The sequence below is a fragment of the Oreochromis niloticus genome, linkage group LG9 (assembly GCF_001858045.2).
Source record: "Oreochromis niloticus isolate F11D_XX linkage group LG9, O_niloticus_UMD_NMBU, whole genome shotgun sequence".
NCBI classification, from domain to species: domain Eukaryota; kingdom Metazoa; phylum Chordata; class Actinopteri; order Cichliformes; family Cichlidae; genus Oreochromis; species Oreochromis niloticus.
Genome location: NC_031974.2, coordinates 23,012,690 through 23,025,608, shown reverse-complemented (window position 1 = coordinate 23,025,608; position 12,919 = coordinate 23,012,690). Strand labels below are relative to the sequence as shown.

The 12,919-nt window shown below is 40.0% G+C and overlaps 1 protein-coding gene across 1 annotated transcript in view; it reads left to right on the top strand.

Annotated features, from left to right (window-relative positions):
- Positions 1–12,919, top strand: part of ctnnd2a (catenin (cadherin-associated protein), delta 2a) — a 250,221-nt gene that overhangs the window by 234,511 nt on the left and 2,791 nt on the right. Inside the window, 3 exon segments of the mRNA XM_025910444.1 lie at positions 7,598–7,724; positions 11,510–11,641; positions 12,097–12,173. Coding sequence (XP_025766229.1) covers positions 7,598–7,724; positions 11,510–11,641; positions 12,097–12,173 — 336 coding nt within the window.

Genomic DNA, 12,919 nt, shown 5'->3' with positions numbered 1-12,919 from the left:
GTCAGTAATGAGTGTTGTTGAGTGAATATCTGCCGCCAAGGTTATCTGCCATTGAGCACAATAAAGCTTTAGAGGCGTAATCAGCGAGTTTCAGTTCACTGTCAGAAATTTTAAGTTACTCATTCCACGGAGGTGTCCTTGGCTTTGAATGTGTCTTTTTCATCTTTTGCGAAAAGAAAAGAACGAAGAATAAAGCAGATGATGTATTTCAGCTGCTGGGTTCAGTTTTTACGCATTAACCACATACATGTTTTACTAAAGTATGAATATATATGGTAAAAATTATTTTACGGGTGGATTAGAAACTGTTAAAAATCTCACCGAATGAAAAGGTACCAGAGTGTGCAAAAGTCCTGAATTTATTGAAACATGCAAACATATATGGAAATACAGTATATAAGGTAACAACAGAGTTTGAACAGTTGTATGACTACCCTAATTCTTCAACACAGCCTGAACTCTCTTAGGCAGCTTTCTTGTAATTTTTTTAAATAGTCTTAAGAATAGTTCTCCAGACCTCCTGAAGAACATTCAAAGCTCTTCTTTGGATGTTGGCTGTTTTGTGTTTTGTTCTCTGTAAAGACGATCCCACGCTGCTTCAGTAATCTTGTGGTTCAGGCTCTTAGGAGGCCGATCTATGAATGATAATGTTCCACTGTGTGTGTGGTTTTCGTTTTGCTTTTTGTTTTTTAAATCCTGTATGTTTTTCCTTCACTGGAACTGTTTGGAATCACTGTCATGCTGAAAAATGAAGCCACGGCTAATCAGATGCTTACCAGCTGGTATTGCATGGTAGATCAAAATCTGACCTTACTTTTGTTTGTTTATAATTCCATCACTTTTGATAAGATCTCCAACACCACTGTCTGAGATTCAGCCCCAAACCATGACAGGCCCTCCACCATGTGTTACAAACGGCCATAGACACTCACTCTCTCCTTAATTCCTCTGTAGAAAATGATGATGATTTGAACCAACATTTCAAAAATCTGTTGCTATTGATTTTCAGTTTATGCTTGAATGATTCTTAGGTCAGTGTTAAGTGGTTCAGTAAATTAAAAAAAAGGACATTACTCTAGGAAAGGTCAGGTACAAAAACTAGACTGAATGTGAGTGAAAAAGAAGCAAATCCAAAGAAAAACTTTGACAGACCTTCAAGCAGCCTATTGAACTATTGCTCAGAACCGCTTTGAAAAATGTACTAATGGAAGGAAGATATAAAGAAATAAGGTGTAGCTCAAGAGTTTTGTACTATACTGAATATGACCCAGTATGCAACCCTGCAACTCAATTCTTTGATTGTTTTGTCATGGACTCCCTTTCCAAGGGTTGGGGTCTTAAGACATCTTGCTGTTGCGCAAGTCACTTCAGGACAGGCTGCCCCATGGCATCAGTGTGTTCTCGCTTCATCCTGACAACTGTGTCGCTCTCTTCATTCGTCATCCTCTCATCCCTCAGTATTACACAGAGCAGTATCCCCATGTGGCCCATTGGAGCCTCATCTGCTTCACACTTCTGTAATCATTGCCACTGGATATCATTACAGTCGACTGGATGGCATAACACTCCGATGATCAGAAATGAAGGGCAGTAGCTTTACGCAGCGCTCAGATCCAACAAAGGTTGCTGCAGTTTTTTTTTTTCTTTTTAATCCCCACCCATCTTGGCTCCTCTAGTTTTTTGTTTCGTTTTGTTTTTCTCACACAGATTTAATAAGGAGACTTAACTTAATTAATGTGGATGATTAAACGGGCAAGGAAACAATCTTAAAAGGCAAGTATAAAATATTAAAAAGGTATCATCTGTGCTTTGTCCTGATTTATAATCTCCAGTTTTATCCTGTCTAACTCTTCTAATCTGTGACTGATCAGCATCGTCTAATGCAGTTAAAATGTTGCTGTTACCCAGTACAACTTTGATTAAATGCAGCAAACCAGTTTCAAACCTGTAACCTGTACTTTTAGGTGGTTTGGTTAGTCAAGCTCCTGTATTACTCTGTTTACAGTCACTCTAAGAGAGTGATAGACACCATACCTCACAATTTACTCCATAAATTGCCTGGCTCCTGACAAAGCAGTCTAATTTTGTAACTGTGGAAATTGTTGTGTTAGACGATGCACACTGACTTTATCACCAGAGTGCAGAACTCAGAATAAGTGACTTTACTGCTAGTATCCCTGCGTGACATATTAGGTCATGGGTGTTAGGTGCAGCAGAAATCCTGTTAGCCTCCAATCCAAACATGGATTAGCATATAGTTTATATGAGAGTGGAGTAGGATGTCTCTGCACAGTGTTTGTGAGCAAAAGCAAAGTAATGAGAAAGACACAGGAGAAAGAAAGAGTGAGTAAAAGTGAGGTGAATTCATGAATTTTTTTTTTTCTAGTTCAAAAATAAGCACGCTGGAGTTTGTGGGTCTGGGAAGAAGAGAAAAGTGTAGGGTCAATAATGAGTCGGTTTGAGCTGTGTTGCCAAAGAGTTTCTTGCTTTGAAGTCTTGGAGTAATGAGAGCATTTTCAAACACACTTTCAAACTGTGTTCAAGTTATGGGTGTGGGTAAACGTGTATGTTTGTGCGAGCGTGTGTCTTTGAAAATGTGTGTTTTTGTCAAAACGCGGTAAGAAGAGTTAATCACTTCCTACAGCAGTGCCATGGGAGCAGGCTCGGCTACGAGAGAGAGAGAAAGAAAAGAGAATTGCAACGGAGTAGGGGGGTGCAGGGCTGCCCTGCAGTGTTTGAGCACAGTAAAGCGAAATGCTGCAAGCCTATGAATAAACAGTAACTCTATATGAATACAGCATCTGAGATGATTTGAAAGATCTGCTGTGCAGCAGTCATTAATAAACCAAAGCCAAAATCTGTTTGTACCAACACTAGCACTGACTTGAGGATAAATCATGTATAATACTCTCCAGAGTGCAGTAAAACTCTACTTTTACCAGAGTTTATTTGGACTATTTGACAGGATGTGTCCTCATTCGGTGTGTGTGTTTGTGTTGCTGTGCATGTAGCGTTTCATCTACAGTTCTTGGAGTGTAGCCACAGGTCATCTTTTAAGTAAACAGCAAATGTGCAGCACTGTTCAACTGGGGATTTCCAGAGAAAACAAGGAACTTAAACATGGCCACTTTGTAAATAAACCCATTCTTAATAGGACCGGAGAGATCAAATTCTGACTCATTTACACAAACATATACACCCTTCTGTTTCTGTCACACACACAAGGTAAATTCTAAATTTCCTATTCACACTGTTACACTTTGTTATGTTCAGTGCATAACTTCTGCTGGGTTGCTGTGCCTCATTTCTTGATAAATGATCTGTCTAGGATACTTAATCAGACATGTTCTCTCTCTTCTCTCTCTCTCTCTCCCACACACACACACACAGGCATGCCCACATATCACATATAAATATCGCAAACACACACAAATCACCAAGGCAGATGCACACATGTTTGACAGATGGAGTTCAGGGTCAGAGAGATGCTGTGTTTGTTACACGTGTGACAGTTTTACAATATGCTCCAGGGATGTGTAATTCACTATGTGGATGTGATGTGACGTAAGTGAGAAGTGATGTAAATGAAGTGTGTGTGTGTGTGTTTGTGTGTGTGTGTAAGGTCAGTGATTGCACAGCCTAGTCTTGTGCATGATCAGTGAGGCCCAAATGTCCAGGATGTTACTGCAAATAAAATGAATTAATCTGATAGAGAGCTCTAAAGGTTCCACTCCACTACTTTTATTTTGAAAAAATGAAATGATCCACTCATGGAAAGAACAACTACACAACTGAGAAAGACAGAAAGAAGGAGATGGATATTTAAAAACATCATTGAATATCAAACAAGCTCAGGCCTCAGAAGCTGACTCTGTTTCGTCTGATTTTTCCCACAGACAGACACAGACAGGGAGGGAAACACAGAAAGGAGATGGAGGAATGTTAAGATAGGCTGTCTGAGGGTAAAGGCTAACAACAGTATTTTGGGAAGATAGGGCTCTTTGCAATCAATGCAACCATAGTATAAAGATCAGCTGCTAAATCAGCAACACCACCAGCAACCAGTATGAGGGATGCAAAGGTCGAGGGGCACATTGCTCCTGAGAAGACAGATGGCTCAAGAGGGAGGTGATGATAATTGCAAATATTAAAATTTGAGCTTGAAATGAGTGAGAAAGAGGCATGGATTAAAGGACTGAAAAATTACAATGTTCAGTGGTTGATGTGACCCAGAGGCCACCCTTTTACAATTTCACAAAGTGCCGCCATACCCACGCGCACACTCTCTTCATTTGTTGGGGCAATAATCGCTTTTTACCTCTCAGTCCTACGACCTTCAACTAACCATCCAGTGATGCTCAGAGCAACAGGCAGACTGGTTGCCTGGCAACCAATCCTCTTTTTTTTTTCTCCTCTCATTCTTACAGTAGGAGTTGAAAAGGAGTGCTTGGAGTATAGAGCTTGTGAGAGAGAAAGACAATGTGGGTGGAAAAGAGAAGAAAAACCAGGTATGATGAGGAGAATAGGTGAGAGCCAGAAAGACCAGGAATGATAAATGTGAATGTAGGTGTGAGGGCATTGCTTGCAGTGTAAGTTTCACAGCACACGCTGACACTAAACACGCTGGACTGTGGATACAGGGCAGAGAAATAAATACCGTCCAGACCTTCAGACACTGTGTGATTTGGTCCTTGATTAAATTTTAATCTGGGTTTAATATTTATTGGTTATACACAGCACAAACTAATCCTGTACCAATCGATAATAAAAAATCACAGAATTTATTTATTTATTTACATATGAAATTCTTGGGGATCTTCTTACAAAGTATCGAATTTGTCCGTCTGATATAAGGAGAATTGCAAGTCTGACTATTTCAGACCATAAATATTCGAAAGTCAATGAAAAGCTGGAAGAGGTTCATACAGAATATAAAGTAAAGTCAGGGCAGAAAATAATGATTTAATCCTTTACTCTTAAGGGAAAGAGTGGAATAAAATTATGGCAAAATATAAAGTTATTACTTTATGTAGAAAGATACCAAATGTGAATACACCCATACTTAGAGATTTTTATATATGTTATATTCTTTATCTCTGATTTCAGTCATTGTTGTAAAGTTTGACTATTGCTCATTTTGCTTGGGGAGGCCCTTAAGCCACCGCCCCCTGCCCCAATCATTCCTGGGCCCCATTTCTGAGCTACATCTCCAGGCAGCACTCTTTGTACATCACTCTGTAAAATACATTTATCGTTCAATATTCAGTGACTCTGTTCATTTGAGCAGCATGACAGTTTGACAGCAGGCATTCCAATGTACCATAAGGAGGTAACATTGGATGTAATGAGATTTGTTGGGATGGGGGGAGGCGGGAAGGCGCAACCAGAATGTGAAACAAGGTGAGTGAGAAGACTGAAGGGATGGTGGATAAATAGATGAAGTGAATATGAGGGTGGGAGGAATGGTGGAGACTAGAAATGAGCTACCTTTGAACTGCTGTGTGTCAGAGGATCCAGCTTTCTATTAGTTCTCAGCACTCTGCCAGGAAATGAGAGTCAAGGGAGGACATGGGACTGTGTTCAATCCAGTCTAGTTCTTGCTCTCTCTGGCTGGTGTCTGTACTTCTCCATCCGTACCTCTCCTCCGTGTTACCTCTCCCCTCCTCATGCTATCTTTGCTCTGCTGTCATTACTCTCTCTGGCAATCTCCCACCTCCTCCTCCTCGCTCATTACTTTTTGCCATCTTTTGTCTCCCTCAGCTAGTCCTCTGTCTATCTCACCTTCTTCTCTTTCTGCCCCATCTCCTTCGTCTCTCATTCTCCTCCCCTCCGTGTCCTCCTCTCCAGCATCATTGCAGCTGGAGTGATTCACCTCTCCTATGTGCTCTCAGTCATCACTTTTTCACCAGTTTCCCACTGCTCAGCTTAGGCCCCCAGACAGTAACGCTATGATGGAACATGCCTCCGATATCTTTTATTATCTGCTTGTGCTTTGCTTTTAGAGGTACCCAATTATCTTAATGCTAAATTGAATTTGGTTCCAGCTCTGTGATTGTTGTTGACTCTCATAATCCATTTTTATGAAAAGGGCTTTGCTCCAATGACTACTAAACTAATGCTGATACAAAGTCATTTGCTTGGCAGTAATTATGCTTGGAGTTGTTAGTTGTATTAATTTTTCTACGAAGGGAGTGGGTTATTTACTAAGCTCAGAATTGAGGCAAGCGTGTTAATTTGTTGCATGTGCATGGCTGTATGCTCACTTGTACATACAGTGTGTTTGTCAGTGTCCACCAGTGTCCAGAATAATGTTTCAATTACCTACTACACGATAATAATCTCAAGAATGACAATATTTAAATACAGTTGGCACGGTAAATGTTTTAAAAGATTTTTCTTTTAGTGAATCAATTTTAACAATTGCAGAAAGTCACAAATTATTGATTTTTCTTTTTTTGCCTGCTAAAATTAAAAAAAAACAAACTTATTTTCTCTTGAACATTTCACAGTCAGTGTGACCCTTTTTCTTTCTGCTAGAAATTGGATCGTGGTCACATTAGTTTGTGTTTCTTCCACTTGTTACCCGTCGCTCCTAAAATAGTGTCCTCAAACCATTCTGTGCTTTTAAAGTGTTACTTTATGAGTACATGGAGGGATTTATTTCCAAAGCACATCAGTAAAAATGTAATTCAGACATGCTGTGTCATATAGCCGTTGTTGAAGTGCCACTTCCTGCTGTGTGGTAATCAAACTGGCGCTGTTGTATCGCTAACTGTAATAACAGTTCATATCCTTTCATCCACTGGAAGCTGCAAATCTGTTTGGGCCTTTCAGAGTTTAAGACTAATGGATCATCATTCTTTGGTGCGTTACAAAAATACATATTCCTAAAAGATCAGTCTTTTTACATGTTGACATTGTATCATATAATAGGAGGTTTTAATGATTGATCAATAAAAAAATCAAATAATTCTAATATCTGACAGATTGGTGCGAACATCATAGGTCTCCTGTGATAAAGAGAGAGCTGAGTTTGAGAGTGAAGCTGTCGATTTATTGTACAATATAAAGCGCCTTGAGGCGACTTTTGTTGTGATTTGGCGCTATATAAATAAAATTGAATTGAATTGAATTGAATTGAATTGAATTGAATTGAATTGAATTGAATTGAATTGAATTTACCGCTCAATCTATGTTCCCACCTAAGGCCACAAGCTCTGGGTAATGACCAAAAGAGGGGTTTGTGGATGTAAGCAACCAAAAACGGCTTACTTTGGGTGACGATATGAGCTCAGACATCAGAGAGAGACTCAGAAGAGAGCTGGTGCTACTGAGGGGAGCGGGTTGAGGTAACATCTGGCTAGGATGCCTCCTTGGCAGTCTAAGCTGCTGCCCCTGAAACCTGTACCCAGACAAGCGGCAGAAAGTAGATTGATTGATGGATGAGTTTAAAAAACTGTCACGAATAAAACTTTTCTTAAAAATGTTTCGTTTTTAAAATATGTAATTACTATAATGATAGATGACAGTAAGATTATGTATTTGTGCAATTACTTATCACAGGTGGTAACAAGCTTCTTCCTTGTTTGTTTTACAGGATGGCTACTCCCAGTATCACTTTGTGGGCTCTGCCTCAACAATAGAAAGAGACCGGCAGAGGCCCTATTCTTCCTCACGAACTCCCTCGGTCTCTCCTGTAAGGACATCTCCAAATAACCGCTCTGGTGAGAAACTCATGGCACTTCCTATACAGATGCTATGCATATGTGTTTTCATTCATTCTTGTGTATCTCTTAACAGCCAATAGGTTTAAGACCTCATATCTAAAAAAAATTTCACTTAGTTGTGTGGTTAGTGAAATCTCTCATGGCCAAACAGGCTATGGGTCCTGTGATGGTGCACATCATCAAACTGAAAAAATCTTTGTTTTCTGAAACAAAAAATACTGAAATACAGTTTGTTTTGTTTCTTTCTGTCTTTCTTTTATCACAGGCAGTCAGCTAAATTGATAAATAATTGGGGAAACAATATTCAAGCCAAGGTTATAGCAAATAATATTTTATTAATAATTTTATTTTCTTTATTTTTATGCTAAGCTTGCAAGCTGCACTTGAATTTTTAAAAAAGTCAGCATCTTTTCCAGTTGGTCTAAATTGTCTTTAAAGACTTGGTATGATTATCAAAATAAGGCAGGATTTTGTTTGTAAAAATAAGCATATATTAAAATTTAAGGCTTTATTCTTTTGACAAGTGGTTACAGAAAATCAGTTGAATAAAGGGTTACATCTGTGTACACGGGACATATGTAAAACCATAAGGTACAGTACACATAGAATCTAATTTAGACATTAGTCATCTACATTAACATTTGCCAGTCGATCAGTCATTATACCACCGCTAAATAGCTCATAGCATTACAGGCTTATGCTACAAAATATGATTATCATTAGCCCTTAGCTTGAGCCCACTGGCCTTCATGCTTTGCAAAGGGCACATTAGCATTAGCTGTTAGCATCGGTGGTTCAAGAGCCTTTAGCTGTTCTTTCTCCACACTGGGCTTAGCAAGCTGATGAGGCAGAAAAGTACTTTTCCTTCCTCCTGGCTTAGAGAGGTCTTCAAGGACCCTGCTAAGAAAGGAAGACAGTGGGAGTGAGAGAGAAAAATAAAATGTGTTTTTGTGCGTGAGGAGGAAAAGAAGGAGGGATGAGATAAACACGGAGGGAGATAGAGAGAGAAAAAGCAAGAAGGCAAGAAGAATTAGGGATTGAGGGATGGTTAATGCAGGGAGGAGGAAGTGAAGAAGGCTGGGGATTTGACTTTAGCCAACGACATTGAAAATAAGGAGTTTTGAGATTATAGTGCATAGAGAAATTTGTGGATGTCTGTTGTACAGTAGATCAGCAGGGGTAAATTGAGCTATGACTCCCATCTTTCTCTTCTGCTCCTCCTCTGTCTACACACAATGCCTCCCCCTTTGCCTTTGAGCTTGTCCGCCCCTTCTCATTCACCCGTTTCACTCTCCTCCTCCTCCTCCTCTTTGCAGTAATCCTGCTTTCTTCTCACCTCTCCCTCTGATCTCTCACTCTTTACAGGCCACCTCAGTGTGCTCTCAAACACACAGACACACACTAACACACACCCACATGCTTCTATATCTCTCCTCTGCATACACTCCAGACTGCAGTCCCACTCCTTAGAGATGGATCAAAGCAGAAGGAGTAATGATGGTATGCAAGTACGCTGGGAGAAGAGGAGTGAAAGAGTTGATGTGAGAAGAGAGTAGTAAGACTGTGAAAGAGAAGGGGAGGTTAGAGGCTGCAAGAGAAGGAGAGAGAGACCTTTGCATGTGTCATGGCCCCCACAGGGTCCTGCTGTGTTCTGCACTGATAGAATTTGTCTCCCGGGCTGTCATATCGAGCATTTACAAGCCAGGTCCCCTAGGTAACCAGTAGCGATGGCACTGTCTCTGGAGATTTCTGTAAAAGGTTTGAGCTGCTACCTTAATGGAATCTGCTACAGAGGTATTGGATGATAAAATTAAAAATGAAATGTGTTAAAACATTATAAAAGCGTGGCTCACCACAGCCAAAGTGATTATGTTTATGTGCCTTTCTGCCGTTTCTGTGCGTGCGCGTGTACGTGTGTAATACAATGTCTTGTCAAAATGCAGAAAAGGCTGGGAAACCGATAAGAGGGTACAATGCGCCTTTGCTTTTTATGTCAAACATTGAACAGCCGAGATGAAAAAGGGGCATCCTTTAGTATTCAAATAGATGAATTTAAATTCAATGGCTCTCCAAAAATCACTTTAAAAGCCTTTATTTCATTTGGCTAGTCATGTTCATAAGTGTTTTCATCCCTAGTTGGCTCTTCTCTAACCTTTAATCATGGTATAGAACAACCAAAGAGAACAAAGACAATTATACACTAATTTTTGGAGTAGGCTGCATCTGCTTTTCTTTTTATCCAGAAGCATGAAAAGTGTTTCTACTTGATGGTTCATGGGACTGAGAATGGTGTGTAACAGAAATTAAATAAATGTCAAAACTAGTCTGAGCATGTCAAAAAAGCTTATTTTTAGAATGTACTCACATTTCCTGGAGTATACTGTATGTGTGTACAACCCAGAATCCCAGCAAAGCGTTAAACGGACAGAGTGAAACGGCGTGTCTATTACACGCTTTGCCGTGATACTGGGTTGGTATGTAAACACTGAGTTAGTTATAAGAATCTTTATATAGGCAATCTGAAACAGGTGGGCAGGATTATGGCAGTCCAGTGTTATGATAGGAGGTGGTGAGTAAGCACTTAAAGTATGCTATAAGGGGATTACCTTGCGATGGGCTAAAAGTTTGCATGTGTGTGTTTAAAAAAGAAAATTGGGACATTATCAGTATTTCTACAATATGAGAGCCATGTTTGTCATCGCCTGCACGCATGCATATCTGTCCAAATGCACACAGTCACACACAGAATGAGGTGTGGAGATCCTAAATAGGTTTGAAACTTGACAGTATCTGCAAAGAAAGCATAGCTCTACTGTGAAGTTAGCAGTGCAGCAGAGTTGGAAAACACACAAATAGGACTGCATATTGGCATGAGGCCACTCATAAATGTCTTTGTTGTCACGATAACCAATAGCAGCTAAACCTCTCCATTTAGTTTCAGTATTTTAACACTGCTGCAATTGAGTTCATTAATACTACTTAGTACACAAGCACAAAAAGGCAATAACAATTTAACTGTTGTTATGTTTTGCATGAAAAACTGTTAGAACAGTGTCCCTTTAATCGGGTTAAATAACACGATTAAAATGTTTAAAAGCACACAGGGAACGTGAGTGCTGTCAGTAAAGATGTGCTTAATCTTATTAAAACTGCTTTTTTTGTTTAACTTTGATCAGTCAGATTAAACACTGCTGTCTTTTAAATATAATGCTTTTAGCATGGCATGGACTGGTGCATGCATTCGACAGTACTAGCACCTCCATGAATTTTGTTGTTATGTGCAAGATTTTGCAGCCAGTCATGGAGATTGTTCAAGTTAAGGCACCAAAAAAATAAAAAAATACAAGACCTGTTTGTGCGACGGTGTAATGATCAGTGGTCACTTTTGTAGTGCACTGCAAGCAAAGTTGATCTGACTTGTTGGCTTGTTAGATAGCTGGATATTTAACATGAACTTTAAACACATACAGAAGAGAAGAAAAGACATAAAACTATTAAGTAAACTGTCCAAAGCGTCCATGTGTATGTTTGTGTGCGTCTGCATGTGAGAATTCCCAGAAGTCGTCTAACATGCTGGAGGTGACCCTTTCTGCTGACAAGTTAAATGATGAATAATGACTGTGCACCTTGAAAAAGACCAAGACACACAGGCACACCAGTGTAAGCGCGCAGAGTGTGAAGGCTCATGCTGTTCTGGGTTTATTGCTCATTATTTTGTGTGTGCGTGTGTGTGCGTGTGTGCGTGTGTGTGTGTGTGTGTGTGTGTGTGTGTGTGTGTGTAGCGAGCGCCCCAGCCTCCCCCAGAGAGATGATGAGTCTGAAGGAACGCAAGATGGACTACGATTCCACGGCAACCAACGCCGGTTTCCATAGCAACAAAGGAGAGCACACATCCCGGAAAGACGGCATGGCAGGTGTGTGTATGTGTGTGATGGAGATGAATTAAATGATTCTATTTTATCCCCCTCTTTATCTTTCTCTCTCCTCTATATTCATTCCCTATTTCCTCTTTCACTTATCTGTCTTTTTTCAGCTTCACACCATTTCTCTTCTCACACACTTTGATTCTTCTCAATCTTCTCCTGTCTTCCTTTCCAGTTTCTTTCTTCCCGTGCCTTCTCCTTATCTCTTCACTCTATTAGCTTCCACGCTCCCTTTATGTCTATTTATTTATTTTCTATTTTTTAATGTTCTCTATTTTTTTACATCTCTTTCTCTTATGATAATTTCTTTATGTGACAAGTAGCACACTAAGTAGCTTTTAAACTCTCATAAGTTATTGTCTGATATCTGATAGGTATTATTAGTAGCTATTTTTGTCGTTAATTGAAAAGGTGGTATAATTTTTATTTTTATTTTATCCATCAAGTTCAAATTTCCTGTGGGACATCAACACTGTTCCGAAACTCTTACCTGACTGCCAGCGATGATATCAAGCAAAACCAGGTGAGTTAATGCTGCTCTGTGAATCCACTTTTCTGTATGTACATGTAGCAACACACCACCACAGCGTTTTAGCAGTGCTTGCATTTCAAGGGTTTTTTAACAGAGATAGCAGCAGGATAGAAAACGCACAAATATATGCACACAAAAGGTGTCCCAGTGTGATAAGAGATGTGCTGGCAGAGTGTGCGATGGAGGCACACCCTCAGCTCAAGCAGTATCAAACGACTGCAACCTGAAACCACACCCGACTGGCAATTAAAGTCATTACCTCAGTTGATTGCACTAATTATTTGCTCTTGGTAAATGACTCTGCTGGTACCGAGGGAAGGGAAATAAAAAGCATCAGAGCCATTGACTTTGAAATTTTGGCCCGATTTCTTCATCACTTATAAGTTTCTAATTAAAGTATAAGTTCATTTGTACGGGTACGAACTTTTAAGATTGGCAGTTAAACATGTAAAGACGTTTTCTTCACGCGGCTGCACACGCGCGCGCTCACACACACAGACACACGCACACAACTGGCCTGTGCGAGTTATAGTGTTATAGTGTTAGAGATGCACTGCTGCCTTCGACGCCTGCATGTAATAGAGAATTCACAGCATGAGCCCCTTCCCCACTGATTCCTTTCTGAGCTCTTTACCCATACAGCCTGCCTTTCAAAACCTTTTGTCCCTTGTGTTCACTCTTACCTGTCACCCTCCTTTCCATCGCTCCCTCTTTATCTCTCTCCCCTTTTCTTCCAC